Source organism: Xenopus laevis, chromosome 5L (assembly GCF_017654675.1).
Source record: "Xenopus laevis strain J_2021 chromosome 5L, Xenopus_laevis_v10.1, whole genome shotgun sequence".
Taxonomy (NCBI): domain Eukaryota; kingdom Metazoa; phylum Chordata; class Amphibia; order Anura; family Pipidae; genus Xenopus; species Xenopus laevis.
Window position 1 is genome coordinate 143118037 of NC_054379.1, and position 21730 is coordinate 143139766.

The following is a 21730-nucleotide window of genomic DNA, read 5'->3' on the forward strand; positions in this document are numbered from 1 at the left end:
AAAGGTGGTCACACTACTGGTGAAGCCGAGCCGAGACCAGGGAGCTTGGCACTAGTTCTGGTTTAGGGTGCCGACCATGACACCTTCAGGCTGAGTTCCCCTACAACTGTTCTAGGGAACCAATGAGTTAAACAGAAAGGAGAGTTAAAAAGGAAGGGGAGTGGAACCTTTGTATACGGTTTAACACAAATAACTAGACATGTGAGAATAGCTGATATGTTTATTTATATAGAAATAGAACTAAAAGCTCAAATATTATGGAATACATTTACAAAATGTGGCACAACAGAAAAAAGTAGACAGTACAGAAAACAAAGAAACAAGAAAATATGAAGTGCATCTTCTTTACTTAAAAGTTTGAAATGGAACACAAATACCGGATGTCACAAATTGATGGAAATGTAATGTAAAAGGCATTGGTACTAACAACAAAAAAGGGGCAATAAACATTAGAATGGAGAAGACTTTAGTAACAAAAAACATGAATTAATTTTGTGCTTGTGTGTTTTTTTTCATTGATGCTGATCAGAAAGCTAAGAGGCAATGCAACAAAAAGTGCAACCCCTTAGTTTGCACTGATGAGCTGTAACAAGGGCAAAACTGCAGTGTGCAGGTGGAGTCAGCTCCAGCGCTTAGTCTAGTTCCCAAAAAAGCAGCTGTGGGCTGACCCAATAGGGTTTCCCTAAAAATGGAAAATTTTGTAGCAAAATAGAACGACTCCTGCAAAGGAGCTGCCATATTCCTCTAGGGTTAAGGTAGGGATGATGCAATATGAATCAAGTGCTGTGTTTGTTAGTTTCATAAGAAACCAGATACTGTGACTCTGTCACTTGCTGTAGTTGAACTGCAGGATGTTCAGTTGCGAATCTGTTTCTTTATCCTCTTCTTTTGTGCTTTCTTCTGGATCTTCATCTTTAAAGCTTTGTTCCTGGAAAGTCAGAATAATGAATGATTAGCAGGGTATAACACAGGCCAGAAAACTCTTACACACAGAAAACTCTTCCCCCAACCATGTGCACCCAATGTACAGCAACCATGTGCACCCAATGTACAGCAACCCTGTGCACCCAATGTACAACAACCATGTGCACCCAATGTACAGCAACCATGTGCACCCAATGTACAGCAACCCTGTGCACCCAATGTACAACAACCATGTGCACCCAATGTACAACAACCATGTGCACCCAGTGTACAGCAACCCTGTGCACCCAATGTACAGCAACCATGTGCACCCAATGTACAACAACCATGTGCACCCAATGTACAGCAGCCCTGTGCACCCAATGTACATCAACCATGTGCACCCAATGTACAGCAACCCTGTGCACCCAATGTACAGCAACCCTGTGCACCCAATGTACAACAACCATGTGCACCCAATGTACAGCAGCCCTGTGCACCCAATTTACAACAACCATGTGCACCCAATGTACAGCAACCATGTGCACCCAATGTACAACAACCCTGTGCACCCAATGTACAACAACCCTGTGCACCCAATGTACAGCAACCCTGTGCACCCAATGTACAGCAACCATGTGCACCCAATGTACAACAACCCTGTGCACCCAATGTACAACAACCCTGTGCACCCAATGTACAGCAACCATGTGCACCCAATGTACAACAACCCTGTGCACCCAATGTACAACAACCCTGTGCACCCAATGTACAGCAACCCTGTGCACCCAATGTACAGCAACCATGTGCACCCAATGTACAACAACCCTGTGCACCCAATGTACAACAACCCTGTGCACCCAATGTACAGCAACCCTGTGCACCCAATGTACAACAACCCTGTGCACCCAATGTACAGCAACCCTGTGTGTGCACCCAATGTACAGCAACCCTGTGTGTGCACCCTATCTACAGAAACCCTGTGTGTGCACCCTATCTACAGCAACCCTGTGTCTGCACCCTATCTATAGCAACCCTGTTTAATGGCTGCTGGGTGTCATGGGTTAATACCTATTCATTGCTGGTTGTATGTTGCAGTTTCACATTGCAGATTGCATAGGGTTGCTGTATATGAGGAAGAGGAATTGCTTTTACAGTGTTTTGAAAAGTTTCCCAGGGCTTTAGTCAATATAAGACTTATTCAACCTGACTGAAAGAAATGCACATTGAGCTGATATGTGCAAAGTTGCCCCAGTGCACCAGTAGAGTGATCAAGACTAATTTCTAATTGCTGGCTATGGACAACTGTGCTTGTGCTATTCTCCTAGTCCTATACATTTTCCAAGTTCTGGAGTTTCTTTATCCTTTATTAGGGTTGATTCTTTTTTTCTTATTACTCAATGTGGCTGCAAGCAACAACATGGGCTATGTAAAAATCTGATTTATGCTGATTTATGCTCAGAGAGCACCGCATTTGCGCTTGAGAGATTTTCCCTATAATATGAGTTTGCCAAAAGCGGCTTAATCCTTCTGTAGTGAAATCAAAAGCAGGTAGGTTTGTACACAATACAGAGACCTTTGTAGCACAAAGAAGGAAGTGCAGCAGATAAATCTATGTCTGTACTCCGCTCGGCTCTTTTAAGGTAAAGTCAATATATTTATCTGCAGATTCTTTTTTTTTAACTCTTTTGGTGCCAGCAATAGTGAAAGAGACATCAAGGGGATCACAGCAAAATGTGTGAACCCCTCCCTAACTGTGTGAAACATCCCCGAATTTGTGTAATCCTTGGAAGGAATGGAGTTTTGCCGTTTCCAGGTTCCTGCTAAATTGACTGTTTGCTGACAGGCAGGTGCTGCCACACTGATTGTATGATTCCAGAGAGATCTGCAGAGTATCTCTTAGCAGCTCTGCTGTTTTAAACTTTATTTTATCAGCTGACTAAGCAGAACAGCATACAATCTGCTAGGGCATGTAAAGTCTAAAATAGAATAAGGCTAGAAATGCTGTATTTTGTATACTACATATAAACATGAACTTACTGCACCACAAGCCTAATCAAACAAATAATTTATGCTTTCAAAGTTGGCTACAGGGGGTCACCATCTTTGCACCATCTAAGTTTTACCTGCAACTCAGTCCCTTTGTAAAATGTATAATTAAGCAATTGAATTCTTAATGAATCAGATGAAAATTGAGCGTAGGACTGGCCAGATATGGGATGACTTTAATGTAGTTGGCCAGCTTAAATATATTGCAATATATGGACAAACAATCCCTGTGTTGTTTAAAGGGTAAGGCATTTTTTAGTAGCAGTATGCACAAAATGTCTCTGTCTTAAATATATTGATAATGGGTTGAGTGCAGAGGACCTCTTGTAGTTGACTATAAGGTTTTAAAAAATAGTGGTGAGCACAACTTTCCCTTGTTTATATATATATATAATACACAAAAGCCATGAATATCTTGTAAATTATATCCTTATAAATGGTGAGTAGTGATGTCATCAGTTATAAACGGTGAGTAGTGATGTAATTTCTGTCACATGACTTACTAAAATGTGTGTATTATAATAAATAAAGTACCCCCAGTTGTAAAATATGAGGATATTATAAGTTACCTCGGAGTTCCATGACCTGTATAAAAACACTCGGCCTTCGGCCTCGTGTTTTTATATGGTCATGAAACTCCTCGGTAACTTATAATATCCTTATATTTTACAAGAGGGGGTACTTTATTCACTATATATATACCTGTTCCAAAGGTGCACTCCGTTTACTTGGTGAAGACCCGGGTGCCAGCCAAAGATAATAGATATATCGACAAAGAGCGACACTCATGGGATCATTTAGATTGCAGGCAAACTGTGTTTATTCCACTCTATATATACAGCATTCTGAACAGACTTACTTTAGTTCTTCAATGCGGCTTTGAACCCACTTTTCCTTGGGATCTGCACACAGCCTGGACTTGATAGACACTTTGCGATTTATCTGTGACTTGTACGCAACTTCAAACCTGAAGGAGCAGAGAGGGAAGGAAAGAAGTTATTCCTACGAAATTCTTCTGCTAGTCCTACGACATTCCCCAGCAGGTGCTTTCCTTTATACAGCTACAGTATGCGTATTCCACAATGAACTTGTGTGTCGTGGCTTAAAGATGGGTGAAAAATACATTTTGAACATTGCACTGCACTAAAAATAATCCATATTTTGCCTTTTTAATGCCTGCTTTTACCCACAAAAGGTGTCAAATTTCTTGAAAACAATATTTTACAATGGATTTTTATTTATCCATCTTCCTTTGTATCCTTCGTATTTACTTAAAGGGATACTGTCATGGGAAAAAAAATTTTTCCCAAAATGAATCAGTTAATAGTGCTGCTCCAGCAGAATTCTGCACTGAAATCCATTTCTCAAAAGAGCAAACAGATTTTTTTATATTACATTTTGAAATCTGACATGGGGCTAGACATATTGTCAATTTCCCAGCTCCCCCAAGTCATGTGCTCTGATAAACTTCAATCACTCTTTACTGCTGTACTGCAAGTTGGAGTGATATCACCCCCCTCCCTTTTCCCCCCAGCAGCCAAACAAAAGAACAATGGGAAGGTAACCAGATAGCAGCTCCCTAACAAAAGATAACAGCTGCCTGGTAGATCTAAGAACAACACTCAATAGTAAAAACCCATGTCCCACTGAGACACATTCAGTTACATTGAAAAGGAAAAACAGCAGCCTGCCAGAAAGCATTTCTCTCCTAAAGTGCAGGCACAAGTCACATGACCAGGGGCAGCTGGGAAATTGACAAAATGTCTAGCCCCATGTCAGATTTCAAAATTGAATATAAAAAAATCTGTTTGCTCTTTTGATAAATGGATTTAATTGCAGAATTCTGCTGGAGCAGCACAATTAACTGATTCATTTTGAAATTTTTTTTTTTTCCCATGACAGTATCCCTTTAAAGCAATGTAACACAATTTCTGGCCTGAGCACCGTTTAAAGGAACAGTAACATCAAAAAATAAAAGTATTTTAAAGTAATACAAAAATAATGCAGTGTTGCCTTGCAATGGTAAAACTGCTGTGTTTGCTTCAGAAACACTACTATAGTTTATATAAATAAGCTGCTGTGTAGCAATGGGTGCAGCCATTCAATAGAGAAAAGGCTCAGGTTACACAGCAGATAAGCTCTGTAGAACATAATGGTGTTATCCGTTATCCACTATTTAACCTGTGCCATATAGACTTTTTTCAATTTCTGCCATTGCTACACAGCAGCTTGTTTATATGAACAATAGTAGAGTTTCTAAATCAAACAGATCTGTTTTACCAGTGCAGGGCAACGCTATATGATATCTTTATTTCTTTAAAACACTTTCATTTGAATGAAGAGCAAATGAGTGGGGAAAGTTCTATAGTGCAAACAATACAAAGTGCATTTGTGTTTCCTGTACAACGTGAACCTTAAATATGAGTGTTTACACATAGAGCATAGATCATTCCCTTGTATGTCACTGTGCCTGACTGATCTAATAGAGGTGCTAAATGTGTGCCTACAATTTCATTTAGGTAATTAAAAGCCTTGGCAATATAATCTCTATTGCAAACACAGGCTTGGGTTAGTGGAAAACAACAAGGACTGGATATAGGAGTTTGGAGTATTGGGGGGGCTGCTAAATACCATGTGCAGATGTGATTCTCTTATTTATTGAACAATATTATGATGCATTACAATATGTTACATTACTTTCTTAATTTTGCTGATTTGTGAGGCTGCATATAAATCTTGCATCAAGATTTTATTCTGCTGTGTAAGGGTGGATATCAATGCTGAATATCTATGATATGAGATAAGTGGGATATGAGTACTTACACAATTGCATCCAGGTCACAGACCTCGCTTGATTTTTGGATGTAGAATCCCTTGATAATCTTCTGGGGGATCTTTTTTTGTCTGTAGGAAGTACAGCAATCATAGTCCCCAGACGCTGGAAATAGAGGTGCAGCAGAGATGATTAGAATACACATGCATATGAATGTCACAGGTAATGCTCTTCGGTACATGATTGATGCAATTTAGAAACAATTGGCAAACACACATTAACACTTTTTGCCTATCACAGTAGAGGTATGGCAACCCGTTATCCAGAAAGCTCAGAATTACAGAAAATCTGTCTCCCATAGACTTAATTTTATACAAATAGTCCTAATTCTTTCATAATATTTCCTTTTTCTCTTTATTAATAAAACAGTAGCTTGTACTTGATCCCAACTAAGATATACTTGATCCTTATTGGAAGCAAAACCAGCCTATTGGGTTTATTTAATGTTTGAATGATTTTCTAGTAGACAAGGTATGAAGATCCAAATTACAGAAATATGTATTATCTGGAAGCATTCTGGATAACAGATCCAATACCTGTACATTTGACTGGTAATGTGATTGTTTCATGTTGAGGCTATATCCTTGCATCTGCTATATTCCATGCACAGGTATGGGACCTGTTATCCAGAATGCTCTGGAGCTGGGGCTTTCCGTATAACTGATATTTTTGTAATTTGGATCTTCCTACTGGAAAATCATGTAAACATTAAATAAACCCAAAAAGGATGGTTTTGCTTCCAATAAGAATTAATTATGGTTGGGATAAAGTACATGGTACTGTTTTATTATTACAGAGAAAAAGGAAATCATTTCTAAAAATTTGGATTATTTGGATAAAATGGAGTCTATGGGAGACAACCTCACTGTAATTCGGAGCTTTCTGGATAATGGATTTCCGGATAACGTATCCCATACCTGTATAACATATACACATCGTGTATCACAATTAAAACACATAAAAAAACCCTATGCTGCATGGATAATTATTCATTAGTTTGGCTATATTCTGGCTGGATGTGCAGAAGTCTTTGCATCATGTGTCTAAATTAATTGCTTATTGGCCAGAAATGATGTTGAATAAGGGCTCTTACTCACTGGCGTTTTGACCTGCGTTTCCGTTTTTTGGCGTTCAGCCGCAGGGGAGCGCAGGAATAGACGCAAGTCATTATTTCAAATGGGGCTGTACTCACTCAGGCGCGTGTAGGCGCCGAACACAGGTTCAGACGCAACATGCTGCATTTTTCCTGCGTTCAGCGCCTACACGCGCCTGAGTGAGTACAGCCCCATTTGAAATAATGACTTGCGTCTATTCCTGCGCTCCCCTGCGGCTGAACGCCAAAAAACGGAACGCAGGGGAGCGCAGGTCAAAACGCCAGTGAGTAAGAGCCCTTAAAGGGGTTGTTCATCTTTGAGTTAACTTTTCATATGATGCAGAGAGTGATCATCTGAGACAATTTGCAATTCATTTAATTTTTTATTATTTGTGGTTTTCAATGTATTTAACTTTTTATCCAGCAGCTCTCCAGTTTATCATTTCAGCAATCTGGTTGCTAGGGTTAAAATGACCCTAGCAACCATCCACTGATTTGAATAAGAGACTGGAATATGAATAGGAGAGGCCTGAATAGAAAGATAAGGAATAAACAGAAGCAATAACAATAGCCTTGCAGAACATTTGTTATTTAGATGGGGTCAGTGACCCTCATTTGAAAGCTGCAGAGAGTCAAAAGAAATAGGGAAATAATAAAAAAACTATAATAAATAAAGTAATTGAAAAGTTGCTTAAAATTAACCATTCTATGATATATTAAAAGTTAACTTGAAGGTAAACTACCTCTTTAATATGGGCCTGCTGTCAAAACTGTAAACCTTATGATAGACTGAAGAGGACACATGTTATCTTGTATCATACATGACACAACACAAAAAACATTTGAACCCATTTTCAAAACACAGTTTGTCACACCCCTCTCGCCTGCCTGACCTACTAAAAACAGGGACTCACTCAACTATAAATATGAAGTCCTGTTTAATGCCAATTATTTCAAAGCATCTCAGTTCAGCTCATCATCATGCTGAAATAGAAACTCATTCACAAAAGTGGAGTTACCCTGAAATTAGAATCTTCATTGAAAACCCTAAAAAATAAGTAACCATTCATAAACCACAGCAACAGCTTCCCCTGCCATTTTTCTTTCTTATTCCAATTTAAGTCTTCTTCGGCTTTGTGAATGACCCAGTTAGTCAGTTGCCATTCGCTTCACTTATACTGTACAGGTCTGGGATCTGTTATCCGGAAACCTGTTATCCAGAAAGCTCCAGATTATGAGAAGGCCATTTCCCATAGATTCTTTTTGAATCAACCAATTCATATTGTTTAAAATGATTACTTTTTCTCTGTAATAATAAAACAGTAACTTGTACTTGATCCCAACTAAGATATAATTAATCCTTATTGGAGGCAAAACCAGCTTATTGGGGTTTTTTAGGGGCCCATTTACTAAGGGTCGAAGTGAATTTTCAAATTCAAAAACTTCGAATTTCTAAGTTTTTTGGGGTACTTCGACAATCGAATAGGCCAAATTCGACTTCGATTTGAAGTGAAAATACTTCGACTACTTGACCATCCGAAAATCGAAGTACTGTCTCTTTAAAAAACTTCGACTTCACCACCTTAAACCTGCCTATGGGGACCTCCTAGAACCTATAGCCAGTTTTGAGAAGTCAAAGGATTTTTTTGTAAAATAGTACGATTGTACGATTAAACCGTACGCTTAAATCGTACGATTAAATTGTACGATTCGAAGTACGATCGTATGATCTTAAAAATCCTTCGACTTCGAATGTTGGACTACCCTATTCGATGGTCGAATTTCAAAGTTTTTTTCACTTTGAAATTCGACCCTTGATAAATCTGACCCTTAGGGGGCAGATTTATCAAGGGTCGAATTTCGAAGTACATAAAACTTCGAAATTTGACCATCAAATTAAAAAACTTCGAATTTGAATATTGAATTTAAAGTTTTTTCACCAAATTTGCAAATCCTGCGATTCGAAGGATTTCAGCGATCGACCGAACGATTTTTTATTCGATGTGTAAAGACTTAGAAAATGGTTGTAGAAGGTCCCCATAGGCAAATATAGCACTTCGGCAGGTTTAACTTGGCGAAGTATTGAAGTCGAAGTTTTTTTTAAAGAGACAGTACTTCGATTATCGAATGGTCAAATAATTGAACATTTTTACTTCCAATCGAAGTCGAAGTAAATTCGAAGTTGTAGTATCCTATTCGATGGTCGAAGTATGCAAAAAATTAATTAGATTTCGAATTTTTTTAGTTCGAAAATTCCCTCAAATTCACTTCAACCCTTGATAAATCTGCCCCTTAATGTTTACATGATTTTGTAGCAGCCTTAAAGGATGGAGATCCAAATTATGGAAAGATCCCTTATCTGGGAAACCCCCTGACCCTTGGCATTCTGGATAACAGTTCCCATACCTGCAGTATATTATTATTCTGTATTTTTATTGCACAAAAACATCCGGTAGCATTGCACGATAATAATGCATGCAGAGTAAGTACAGTGCAGTACAGGTACGAAATCTCATATAAAGTGTTAATATGAATGTACTATACTGTATGCAATTCTATAAATCTCTTTACCAGGTTCTGTTATTGTCTGTATTGTTCTTCCATTCTTCACAATTCTCATACAAAATAAACTATAGAGTATTGAGTATATATATATACACATAGAGACTTACCTTGAGAAACAGAAATGACAAATACAAGTCCAATGAGGAGAAGCAGATTCCAAGTAAGAGCCATTGTAGTGGTTAAACCTGCTGCTGGTTTGGTTTGTCTGATACCCGAGGCTTACTGCTGCTGGTTTATATATACATATTTGAAGAGGAAATTCCCATTTGAAAATAGACACGATGGTAAGGCTAATTATAAAAAATGGGTTTTTCCAGGAGTGGCTAAACCTGTATTTTTTCTTTCTGTGACTATGGAAGGAGTATTGTTCAATCTGGTTGGCTTGTGTAAAGGAATTTCCACCGTGATGTGTTGTTTTTGGAGGGGTGTCCATTATATGTGTGTTGTGATTTTACGCCATCACAGTCATTATGCTCAGCAGTTACATCACAGTGAGGGAATGGAATAATTATCAGAGTAAATGATTAATCCGAGCGTACACTTATGTTATACAGCCTAATCATGTGAACCTTGGCTGCAAGCAGATTTGCTGGCACAGAATAAAAGCCTCGGAGAAGTAAAATCCCACATCTATGATGCAATACAGCATGGAAATGGATTCGCAATAAGGCAAAGTACAGCTTTAGGGTATTCACACAAGGGCATTTACACAGGATTCTGACTGCCGCTTCTATTCTTGGCACAGATGGCATTAAATATAAAAAGTAAACTTTATGGATCAGCAGCAGGTTTGAGATGGCGGATTTAGACTTTTTGCAGCTTTGGGGTATTATAAATTTCTGAAAAATTCCAGTTATTTTCCTCTAAAAATTCAAGTTTATGGCCAAAAAACTTTGACCAGAATATAAGTAAATAACCTCCTATGTGTTAGGAGAAGAAAACCTATTTCCACACTTCTGGGTACAGGTATGGGATCTGTTATCTGGAAACCTGTAATCCAGAAAGCTCCAAATAATGGGAAGGCCTTCTCCCACAGACTTCATTTTAAGCAAAAAGTCCAAATTTTTCATTTGTTTTCCTTTTCTCTGTAATAATAAAACAGTAGCTTGTACTTGATCCCAACTAAGATATAATGAATCCTTATTGGAAGCAAAACAATCCTATTGGGTTTAATTAATGTTTAAAAAATTTTTTTAGCAGACCTCAGGGTATGGGATCCAAATTACAGAACGACTCCTTCTCGAGGAAAACCTCAGATCCCAAGCATTCTGGATAACAGGTCCCATACATGTAGTAGATTCATATGGATATTGAAAGCAGTGATTTATAAAATGGTCACATTCACTTTTATGTACATTCAGCATTTATTTCTGCATCTAGGTCTGATGTGTCATACATCAGACCTAGATCTTTAACTCTTTCATTGCCATTTAAAAGAATGCTCAAAAAATACCGAATGGAAAAAGCTTTTAAAAACATTTGTGTGTATGTATCATTAGGCTTTGAAACAAAAAGCATTTTTTAAAATGCCAGAGGCATCTAAGGGGCACATTTACTATTGGTCGAATAACGTGGGTTAATTAACCCTCGATATTAGAACCTTGAAGTCAAATCCTTCGACTTCGAATATTCATTCGATCGAACGATTTTAATCCATCGATCAAACGATTTTCCTTCGATCAAAAAAAGCAAGGAAAGCTTATGGGGACCTTCCCCATAGGCTAACATTGGTGCTCGGTAGGTTTTAGGTGGTGAATTTTTTTTAAAGAGACAGTACTTCGACTGTCGAATGGTCGCATGGTCGAAACGATTTTTAGTTCGAATCGTTCAATTTGAAGTCAAAGTCGTAGTCGAAGGTCGAAGTAGCTAATCTCATGGTCGAAGTAGCCAAAAAAAACCTTCGAAATTCAAAGTATTTTTTTATTGTAATCCTTCACTCAAGCTTAGTAAATGTGCCCCTAGGTGTCAAACTAAGCAGCAAAATGGGTAGGCGAGTCTTTAACTGTAAGGTCAAGAGCACAGACTTTCCTTTGTTCTTACGTTTCTAGCCCAGAAGCCAGTGAAGTGATAAAATTCACAATTAAATATTTTTTTGCATCTATGGAGAATAGAACATGCAAAGGCTTAATAACTGGAGAAAGGGACAATGCAAAGGGAGAATAATCCAGAATTCATCAAGCAAATTCCTTATTTCAAATTTTGACATATTTTATTACCAAATTATGATCAGACAAATGCCTCCTCCTTATCTATGTGTTGCTAAGGGTATTTCTAGAAAGGGGTTAAACACTGAGGGGGTTATATTCTAAACCTCAGATTTATCTGGCAAAAACTTGAATTTATTATACCCCAATGCTACAAAAAGCCTAAATCCGAAAATCCGCCATCTCCGACTAGTGATGGGCGAATTTATTCGCCAGGCGCGAATTCGCGGCGAATTTGCGCGATTTGCGCCGAGCGAAAAAATTCGCGGTAAAAATTCACCGTTTCGCGAATTTTTCGCCGTTTCGCGAATTTCGTGCGAAATTCACAAATTTTTCGGCGAAGCGAAACGGCGCAAATTCGCCCATCACTATCTCCGACCTTTTTGGATTTTCGGGGGAAAATCCAAAATAATCGTGAAAATTACATTTTTTCCCGCAAAGCAAATTTTTCGAGAAAATTTAATAATTAATAAGCGTAAATAACCTGAGCGGATTTGAGTTTATAGCAAAAAAATATTGAGATAAATTCGGACTTTGATAAATAATCCCCCAAATGTTAAGTTCACTCGTTTCCATTAGTTTCTATGAGGCAAATTCACTAACAATCGTAGTTTCGCCAGGCGCAACTTCGCCGCACTTCGCCACACTTCGCCAGGCGTAGTTTTGCCAGCGCTTCGCAAATTCACTAAAATCCGAAGTTGCGCTCAGGGGTAGCGTAAGGTTGCGAAGTTGCGCTAGCGTTGATTCGCTAAGTAAAGCGAAGTTACGCTAGCGAAGGCTAATTTGCATAGGGCGCCAAATTCAAATTTCAATGGAGGAATACGCTACAAATGCCTAGAAAACCTTCAATTCATCAAATAAAATTTTTATTTTGCCCTACACATGTGCCCACTGTCTAGGTAAGTTGCCATGAGTCAGGAAATGTAGTGGGGAAGGAGGGGAGCCCCAAAAATTTTTTCGATCTTTTTCAGCCTATCACCCATCATGTAGAAAACACACCAGCGTGTTTTGGGACTTAGAAAAAATGTTGCCTTTTTTTGAAACAATCCCTATCTACTCTATTGCGCTTCGCCAGGTCTGAGGTGGCGAAGGAAGTCTAGCGTAAAAGGTAGCGTTCAGTACACTGCGCGCGTTAGTGAATTTGCGTAGTTACGTCGCTAGCGAAAATTCGCCAGGCGTAAGGGTGCGAAGTAACACTAGCGAAACTACGCCAGCGTTCGTTAGTGAATTTGCGCAGTAACGAAAATGCCAAATGCTAGCAAATTAACGCTAGCGTTCGGCGCTTCGGCGCTTAGTGAATTTGCCCCTATGCACTATGTTGGCGCTATATAAATACATGTTAATAATAATAATAATAATAATACTGTATCGTTCCTGTTCAGCATGCTCCATGTTCTATGTTAAATTTAGCATCACAGAGGTTAACTAAGTTGTCTAATTCTCATATAGGGGAAATGGGTTTCCGGGAGATCTGAATTCAGTTGGTGTACTGACAAGCGATGAGGGTAGCAGTTAGAAGGGATTTTTATTATTATTTGGACAAGGATATATTCATTTCATTAGTTGTTTGCTGGTTTTAAAGAAACATCCTATGTTATGATAGAAAACCCACTTGCTGAATTTTCATCCTATCGAATATAAGATTCATTTCACTTTCTATAGGCTTTTGTACTATGTACTGAAATTGGATTCTGCCACTGTTCCTGAATACACTGTAGTAACCAATATACTATTTCCAGACACCCTGCTCCAGGCTTTTAGCACATAGCTTGTTAAAATTGTCTATTAACTCATACTCCATTAAAGCTGAAAAGGGCCAAGCAGAATGTATTGCAATGCTATGTATTACAGCCCTTTATTAATACAGGTACAGGATCCGTTCTCCAGAAAGCTCTGAATTATGGGAACGCCATCTCCCATAGACTCCATTATAATCAAATAAAGAAAAAAACAAATAAAAATAAAAAGATTCCCTTTTTCTATGAAATTATAAAACAATACATTGTACTGGATCCCAACTAAGATACAATTCATCCTTATTAGATGAAAACAGTTTTATTGGGATTATTTAATTTTAAAATGATTTTTAAACAGATTTAAGGTATGGAGATTAATTTTGAATTTCAGGTCCCAACTACAATAAGCAACTAATATGTGTAATCCAGTGTATATTATCCCTCTGTATAAAACTATTTCCTATGTAACTTGCCGTCATTGTAAATAGAGCATTCATTCCTTATTGCTGTATATCTAATCCTTAAAGGAGAAATAAAACTTAACTAAAGAAGTAGCTAGAAATGTTATACATTATGTTTTGGGCTTCTGTACCAGCCCAAGGCAACCACAACCCTTTAGCAGTAAAGATCTGTGTCTCCAAAGATGCCCCAGTAGCTCCCCATCTTCTTTTCTGCTGATTCACTGCACATGCTCTGTGCCGCTGTCACTTACTGAGCTTAGGGACCCACTCACAATACACAGTACACATAGAATAGAAATGTCACAATATAAGGCTGATTAGTAATTAATACACATAATTAATACGAGGCCTTCAACATGCTGAGATGTATTAGCTGGTTCTGAGAAGACAAACTCTTTGTCAATTTTCAGATGACTCTATACCTATCAAGGCTGGGGACTATATAGCTTGTTCCCAGCTCCTGCCTAGATGATAAGCATTTCCTTTGCAGTGAAGTTGGGCATGAGTTTAAATCGCCCTATTTCTGAGACACAGCACAACCAGAAGAAGAGATTCATTATGGTATTTTTAAATAAAGCATTAAAATAGTGAACCTTGTGCTGGAAGGAAGAGGTACTGGAGGGGCTATAATGTTTTTTTTTATTGTTACTGGGCCTTTAAAAATGACCAGGCGAAGAATCCACTGTTCTGCTGCCCTACTTGGCTTTCTGCTAGGGTTTCTCCAAATAGTTATTAATGCGGAGTACAAAAAACAAGTGTTTTTTGTACTCCGCATGAATAAATATTTGGAGGCACCCCAGTGTACACCTCATTGAGTTGTTGATCGCAACTGTTTTTCTTTTTCGGTCTTGCAGAATGCTCGCGTTGAGTCACGTGATTTTGATATGTTTGCACCGACCGGAATACTATTCGAAGGCTCCATCGTTAACCGTGAGTGTATCGAAACCAATCTTTACTGGCTACTTGGCTTTCTAACTGTTGCCAGATTTCAACGGGAAATGCAAAATGTCGCACTTCTGGGCCAAAATCTGTCACGTCTGCCTCCACCCAAATGGAAACAATGCTTCCGGGTCCAGGAAAACCATGACATGATTACACTTTACAAGTACATTAGAGGACATTATAGAGAAATGACAGGGGACTTTTTTACCGTACCGTACCAGAGGCCTCCCCTTTAGACTAGAAGAAAAGAACTTTCATTTGAAGCAACGTAGGGGGTTCTTCACAGTGAGGACAGTGAGGTTGTGGAATGCACTGCCGGGTGATGTTGTGATGCTGATTCAGTTAATGCCTTTAAGAGTGACTTGGATGATTTTTTGGACAGACATAATATCAAAGGCTATTGTGATACTAAGCTCTATAGTTAGTATAGGTATGGGTATATAGAATTTAATTAAACGTAGAGAGGGGTGTGTGTATGGATGTTGGGTTTTCATTTGGAGGGGTTGAATTTGATGGACTTTGTCTTTTTTCAACCCCAAATTAACTATGTAACTATGTAACTATGTAACTATGAGCGGAAGCACATCGGGGCAGCAGAAAAACAGAGGTGTAGATCAGCCATTGTCTGGCCCTGGCCTTAGTATGTTATAGAATGCTCAATTCTAAGCATCTTTTCAATTAGTCTTCATTATTTGTCTTTTACAAGTTTTTAATTATTTGAGTTCTTCTTCTGACTCTTTTCAGTTTTTAAATGGGGTTAACTAACCCAATCTAAAAAACAAACACTCTGAAAGGCTTCAAATGTATTGTTACGTTTTAATACTCATCTTTTTATTCAGGCCTTTCCTATTCATATTCCAGTGTCTTATAAAAATCAATGCATGATTGCTAGGGGAATTTGGACTGAAATTGCAAACTGGAGAGCTGCTGAATAAAAAGCTAAATAACTCAAAAACCAGAAATAATAAAAAATGTAACCCAAATTGCAAATTCTCTGAAAATAACTCTTTATTGAGATCTCAACACAACGTTTTGGAGGTACAGGTATGGGACCTGGGGTTTTCCGGATAACGGATCTTTCCGTAATTTGGGTCTTCATGCCTTAACTCTACTAGAAATTCATTTAAACATTAAATAAACCCAATAGACTGGTTTAAGGATTAATTATATCTTCACTGGGATCAAGTACAAGCTACTGTTTTATTATCACACAGAAAAAGGAAATCATTTTTAAAAATTTGGATTATTAGTTGAGCTGTTATCTGGTTACCTTCCCATTGTTCTGTTGGTAGGCTGCTGGGGAGAAGAAAGGGGTGCTATCACTCCAACTTGCAGTACAGTAGTAAAGAGTGATTGAAGTTTATCAGAGAACAAGTCATATGACTGGGGGCACCTGGGAAACTGACAATATGTCTAACCCCATGTCAGATTTAAAATTAAATATAAAAAAAATCTGTTTGCTCCTTTAAGAAACTGATTTCAATGCAGAATTCTGCTGGAGCAGCACTATTAACTGATGGGTTTTGTAAAAAAACATTTTTTCCCATGACATTATCCCTTTAGCCTTCCTCTTTGCTGGTATTTAAGGATAGTCATATGTCACTTCAGCTCTATCAAATACAATGGTGAATGACATGAAAAGAGCTGAATAACAAACTACATGCCAGTGTAATCAAAAAAGCACAGAAAATCCTGTCCGACAGCCCCAACAGAAGCTCACCGACCCAGCAATGTTAGCTGTTTCCTGGTAACAGAATCATGAAGGAAATAATGAAAGTTATAAGGAAAAGCAACAGTGTGGAACCCGTTGTTGTTTTAAAGAACATGTCTCATATTTCATATAAATAATTATTGGGATGGATCTTGTATCTCTGAAAATTGCTCTGCAGGATAATGGTATCCCCTGCCCTCCAAAAAGTCCAGAAATCAGCAGCTCACATCAATGATATATAGTGAATAAAGTACCCCCTCTTGTAAATTATAAGGATATTATAAGTTACCGATGAGTTTCCTGATCATATAAAAACACGAGGCCGAAGGCCATGGAACTCCGAGATAATTTCTAATATCCTCATATTTTGCAACTGGGGTACTTTATTATAATACACAAATTTTAGTGAGTTATGTGACAGAAATGACATCAGAACTCACCGTTATAACTGATGACATTAGAACTCACCATTTATAACTGATGACATCAGAACTCACCGTTTATAAGGATATAATTTACAAGATATTCATGGCTTTTGTGTATTATAACTATATATTAGCCACCCTGTCCTATCAGCCTTAGCTTATGTTACTTAGGAAATGCACAACTGCACCACCATCACTGGCAGATAAATCCATGTACTTATCTCACCCTCTTGTGCAATAGGTGATATGGAGTAAGCGTATCTGGGAAATTTCCCAACAACAACAAAGCTCCTTTTATTAGTAAGTTAAAAGCAGTAATCGGTCATTGTATCAGTAGCCATTGCAGGTAAGTTGGATTGTACTTTCCTAACCCTCTGCTCCCAATATTTGCTGAAGTTTGTCAGGGAGCACATGGGTTTCTAGGCCTCACACTGGGTTAGGAACAGGATTATATAGTGAATAAAGTACCCCCTCTTGTAAAATATAAGGATATTATAAGTTACCGAGGAGTTTCATGAACATATAAAAACACGAGGCCGAAGGCCGAGTGTTTTTATACAGGTCATGGAACTCCGAGGTAACTTCTAATATCCTCATATTTTACAACTGGGGGTACTTTATTTATTATAATACACTAATTTTAGTGAGTCATGTGACAGAAATTACATCACTACTCACTGTTTATAACTGATGACATCACTACTCACCGTTTATAAGGATATAATTTACAAGATATTCATGGCTTTTGTGTATTATAAGGAGGTTCTGGACCTTCAGGACTCCACCAATTGCAATTTTGAAAGCCCAGTGGGAATATATCAGAACTAGTGATGGGCGAATTTGTCCTGTTTCGCTTCGGCAAAAATGTTTGCTGGCGAATTTATTCACCGACAGCAAATTGCGGGAATTCGCCACGAATTCCCACCTGGCGAATAAATTCGCCCATCACTAATCAGAACATTATAAGAGTTATTTGTATTATGTCTACTAGGTAGTGGATTTGTATTTTTATTTGTATTCATTTCCGGAAATCACTGCTTATATGAGGTAGAAAGAGGAATGTTGCCCCAAAGCAGCAACTCTTCTGTATCTGCTACTCTCCACTGCTCTATAGTATATTATTCACCCAGGGGACAAAATAGTTACGTACTAGGATTTTATGTCAGGGACACTGCTATTTAGGAACAGTGTTCCACAAAATTGAAGGGCATATATACCTTATTTGAGCCCTGGTTGTGTTCACGTCCCAATGATTATTGGCATCACCGTGTTGGTGAAAACAGCAATATCTCAACCAACACTCTATGGGGGAAATTCACTAAAAGGTTAAGTGACTAACGTTAGTGAAAATTCGGGACTTCGCTGTTTTACTAACGGGCGCAGGCGTAAATTCGCTAGTGAAGGAGATAGACTGTAGCGCTACTTCGCTCTGGCGAATGGACGTAACTACACAAATTCACTAAGATAAGATTAAGATTTTAATGAACATTAGCTCTTGCACCTTCGCCACCTCAGACCAGGCAAAGTGCAATAGAGTAGATAGGAGTTCCTCAAAAAAAATTGGAAAATTTGGAAGTCCCAAAAACGCTGGCGACTTTTCATTTTTCAGGTGATAGGCTGCAAAATATCCTAATTTTTTTTTAGGGTACATGGCTTCCCCCTACATTTCCTTACATATGGCACATAAACTATACACTGGGCTCATGTGTAGGGCAATATAACAACTTTATGTAATTTTATTAAGGTTCCCTGGGCTTGTGTAGTGTAATGTATTTGCTGCAACATATACGTCCATTGAAATTTAACTTTGCGTATGCTAAGTAGCCAACACTAGCGCAACTTCGCTTTGCTTGCCAAATTAACAATAGCGAAACTTCACCATCGTTCCGCGCCCTGGACGCAACTTTGCATTTCAGTGAATTAGTGTTGTCCTGGCGAATTTTCGCCTGGTGAAGTGTGGTTGGACATATATTTGGTGTATCAGCCATTTAGGGTTTGAGTATTTTGAGACTGATTGCTTTTTACAACATGTGTATCCAGGTGATGTTATTGATAGCTAGGGCCCTTATTTTAGCCTTAAAAACAAGTTGGTCTACATTGGATAGTGGAGCAAAAGAACAAGAAACCAGATATACCTCCCCTTATCCAAGGTTTTACAGCTGATTCACATTTAACGAATAAACAAAAAAATTTAAAATGATATCTAGCAATATATATTCATGTAATTAGTTTAAACAGACTCCAACTGACATGTATAAGGGATCTAAATCCATTTGTGATTTATTGATACGAGCAGATCCGCTGCCCAGATATATTACACCCAGAAGGTTCTTGGGGAAATTTGTTTTAATTGTTTATGTTACAAGGTGATGATGCACGGAAAATATTGCCCACACCCATATTCTGGCCACAGATATATGATTCATGGGCATTTTTGTTTCTTTACTGCAGCTTGTATTTATATCATAAAATGTTCTCTAGTGTGATTGGGCAAAACATATTGCATGTTCAAAATTGAGTTTACGGAACATCATGGGACACATTTACTTAGCTCAAGTGAAGGATTAGAATAAAAAATACTTCGCATTTCGAAGTTTTTTTTTGGCTACTTTGACCATCGAATTGGCTACTTCAACCTTCGACTACGACTTCAACTTCAAATCGAAACGTTTCGAACTAAAAATCGTTTGACTATTCGACCATTCGATAGTCGAAGTACTGTCTCTTTAAAAAAAACTTCGACCACCTACTTCGCCACCTAAAACCTACCGAGCACCAATGTTAGCCTATGGGGAAGGTCCCCATAGGCTTTCTAGGCAATTTGGGATCGAAGGAAAATCGTTAGATCAATGGATTAAAATCCAAGAGGATTTAATCGTTCGATCAAACGAATTCAAGGGTCGAATATCAAAGGTTAATTAACCCTCGATATGCGACCAATAGTAATTGTGCCCCTATGTGTTGGAACATGAAAAATGCTTTCGATGACCAGCTCCATTATAAGGATGACAGAGCTGTAATGAACACAATCTGTAATTTTATCCTTTAACAGATCTTTAATTTACTTTCCCACTACATATTTCAACCCTAAAGGCTGATACTCTGAAGGGGTTGTTTATTAAAGTCCGAATGCCAAAAACTCGAAAATGTAAAGGTTTTTTTTTCTTAAAATCAGAATTTTAGTGGAAAAAAAACCCTCAAATTTCTTGAGATTTATTCAACCCCGAGGATGAAAAAAGTCAGAATCCAAAATTCCGGCCTCTCAAACCTGTCAAGGTTGTTTATATAAGTCAATGGGAGAGGTCCCTATCCTATTTGAAAGTTTCTGTTGTCTGTGCTGTAATTAGCCTGAAAATCTGACTATATCGGGCTTTCAGGACAAAAATCCCAAAAAATTCATACTTTTTGGGAAAAAGTCAGAAAAAATTGTACGATTCTAATTTTTGCTGGATTTTTTCATGTTTGTCCCCTACCCCATAAATCATGCTTTTTTAAATAATAAAAAAGGTCCAATCGTGGATTATAGTTTGGGTGGACTTTTTTCATTAAAATCAGAAAAACGTTATTTAGTTCTTCCCACTTTTTAAATTGTTCTTTGCATAGCTCATTAAGCATTTTATTGTCTGCAATATTACAGTTTTATTATCCCACCTATTTTTGTATTAAATATCATCTTACATTCATTTGTATGCACAGATGTTCAATTGATTTTGATGTCTGTCTAGCACTGCTTTTATTTCAATGTTGTAAACTTGGCAAAGCCCTTTGTAACAAACAAACACATTACACATTGAGTTACTTTCTACTCAAGTGTTCATATTTACATTTTTTTAGTATAACCGGCAGGTATTTCTCCTGTCCTAACTGATCCACGTTGCATAAATGCTGCACCCCACTGCAGGGCACATCCCTCTGCTGGTTCTGACAATGAGGATATATTTTTTAGCTGACATTCAGCAGCCCATGGTAATGGTTCGTTTTACAAGAATTGGAAATGTTTTTTGTAATGCTTTGGCAGATCCAGATATTATTATAGTATACATATCAGAAAGAATAAATGAAGAGGAGTTCAAGTTTTATAATCTTATTGTATAAGGGGAGGAAAGGAAGGCATTGCTGTGTTTATATGTGAAATGAGAGAGAATAGTTTAGCAAAGGTTTCAGGGGAGTCAGAAGGTAACATAATAAGGACTAGCACTAATTGATACAGGGTTTGTTTCTCTCCTTGCTATTCCTAGCAGCCCTGTCTGGAGACATGTCATGGTGATATAGGGGTGTTTATTAGTATTATGTTGTTGAACATTATTAAAACAATGTTTTCATATATCTGTTACCTTGATGGCCCCTGACAAAAAAATTGGACAATCAGAACTTTAAAAAAGCCTCAACTTGTGTGCAATTTCAGCTTTGCTTCTAGCCTTGATGCTGCTTGATGGCTGGTCCCTTTGCCATGGTGACAACTTACTTGGCTGAAGTACTCATCTCTCAAGATAATGTAATGCATGTAAAGGGTTAACATTGCTTACTGCCTGGAAAATTTGCTGTGATTCATTCCTACTGTCCCAGGGGTGTAATATAAACACCTTAATCTGCAAATTAAAGGATCACATATTCCTTCCTCTTTGTACTCCACTAAATGTGCTAATGGGACTGAGGCACGAGGCCTTAATAAGGAAAACCCAGGTGCCTTAGTGAAAGTTGGGGGAAAAGGAACCTGCGAAATAGGGATTTAAAGAAGTGCAACTAGCAACAATTATTCAGGGTTACCTAATGACAGCAATATATTTTCCAACAATTAGACCATGTTG

At 38.0% G+C, this 21730-nt stretch overlaps 1 protein-coding gene across 1 annotated transcript; it reads right to left on the reverse strand.

Annotated features, from left to right (window-relative positions):
- Positions 1-202: 202 nt before the first annotated feature.
- Positions 203-9928, reverse strand: LOC108717157 (C-C motif chemokine 20). The gene is made up of 4 exons (XM_018263981.2): positions 9551-9928; positions 5776-5890; positions 3812-3919; positions 203-928 (listed from the first exon to the last, which is right to left on the reverse strand). The coding sequence occupies exons 1-4, from the start codon at positions 9612-9614 to the stop codon at positions 856-858; spliced, it is 360 nt and encodes a 119-aa protein (XP_018119470.1). The 5' UTR covers positions 9615-9928; the 3' UTR covers positions 203-855.
- Positions 9929-21730: the final 11802 nt, after the last annotated feature.

Coding starts and splice junctions, on each gene's coding strand:
- LOC108717157 (XM_018263981.2), bottom strand. CDS start 9,614: ATGGCTCTTACTTGGAATCTGCTTCTCCTCATTGGACTTGTATTTGTC. Junction 5,891..9,550: donor TGTCATTTCTGTTTCTCAAG/GTAAGTCTCTAT, acceptor CTCTATTTCCAG/CGTCTGGGGACTATGATTGC. Junction 929..3,811: donor AGCCGCATTGAAGAACTAAA/GTAAGTCTGTTC, acceptor CTGACTTTCCAG/GAACAAAGCTTTAAAGATGA.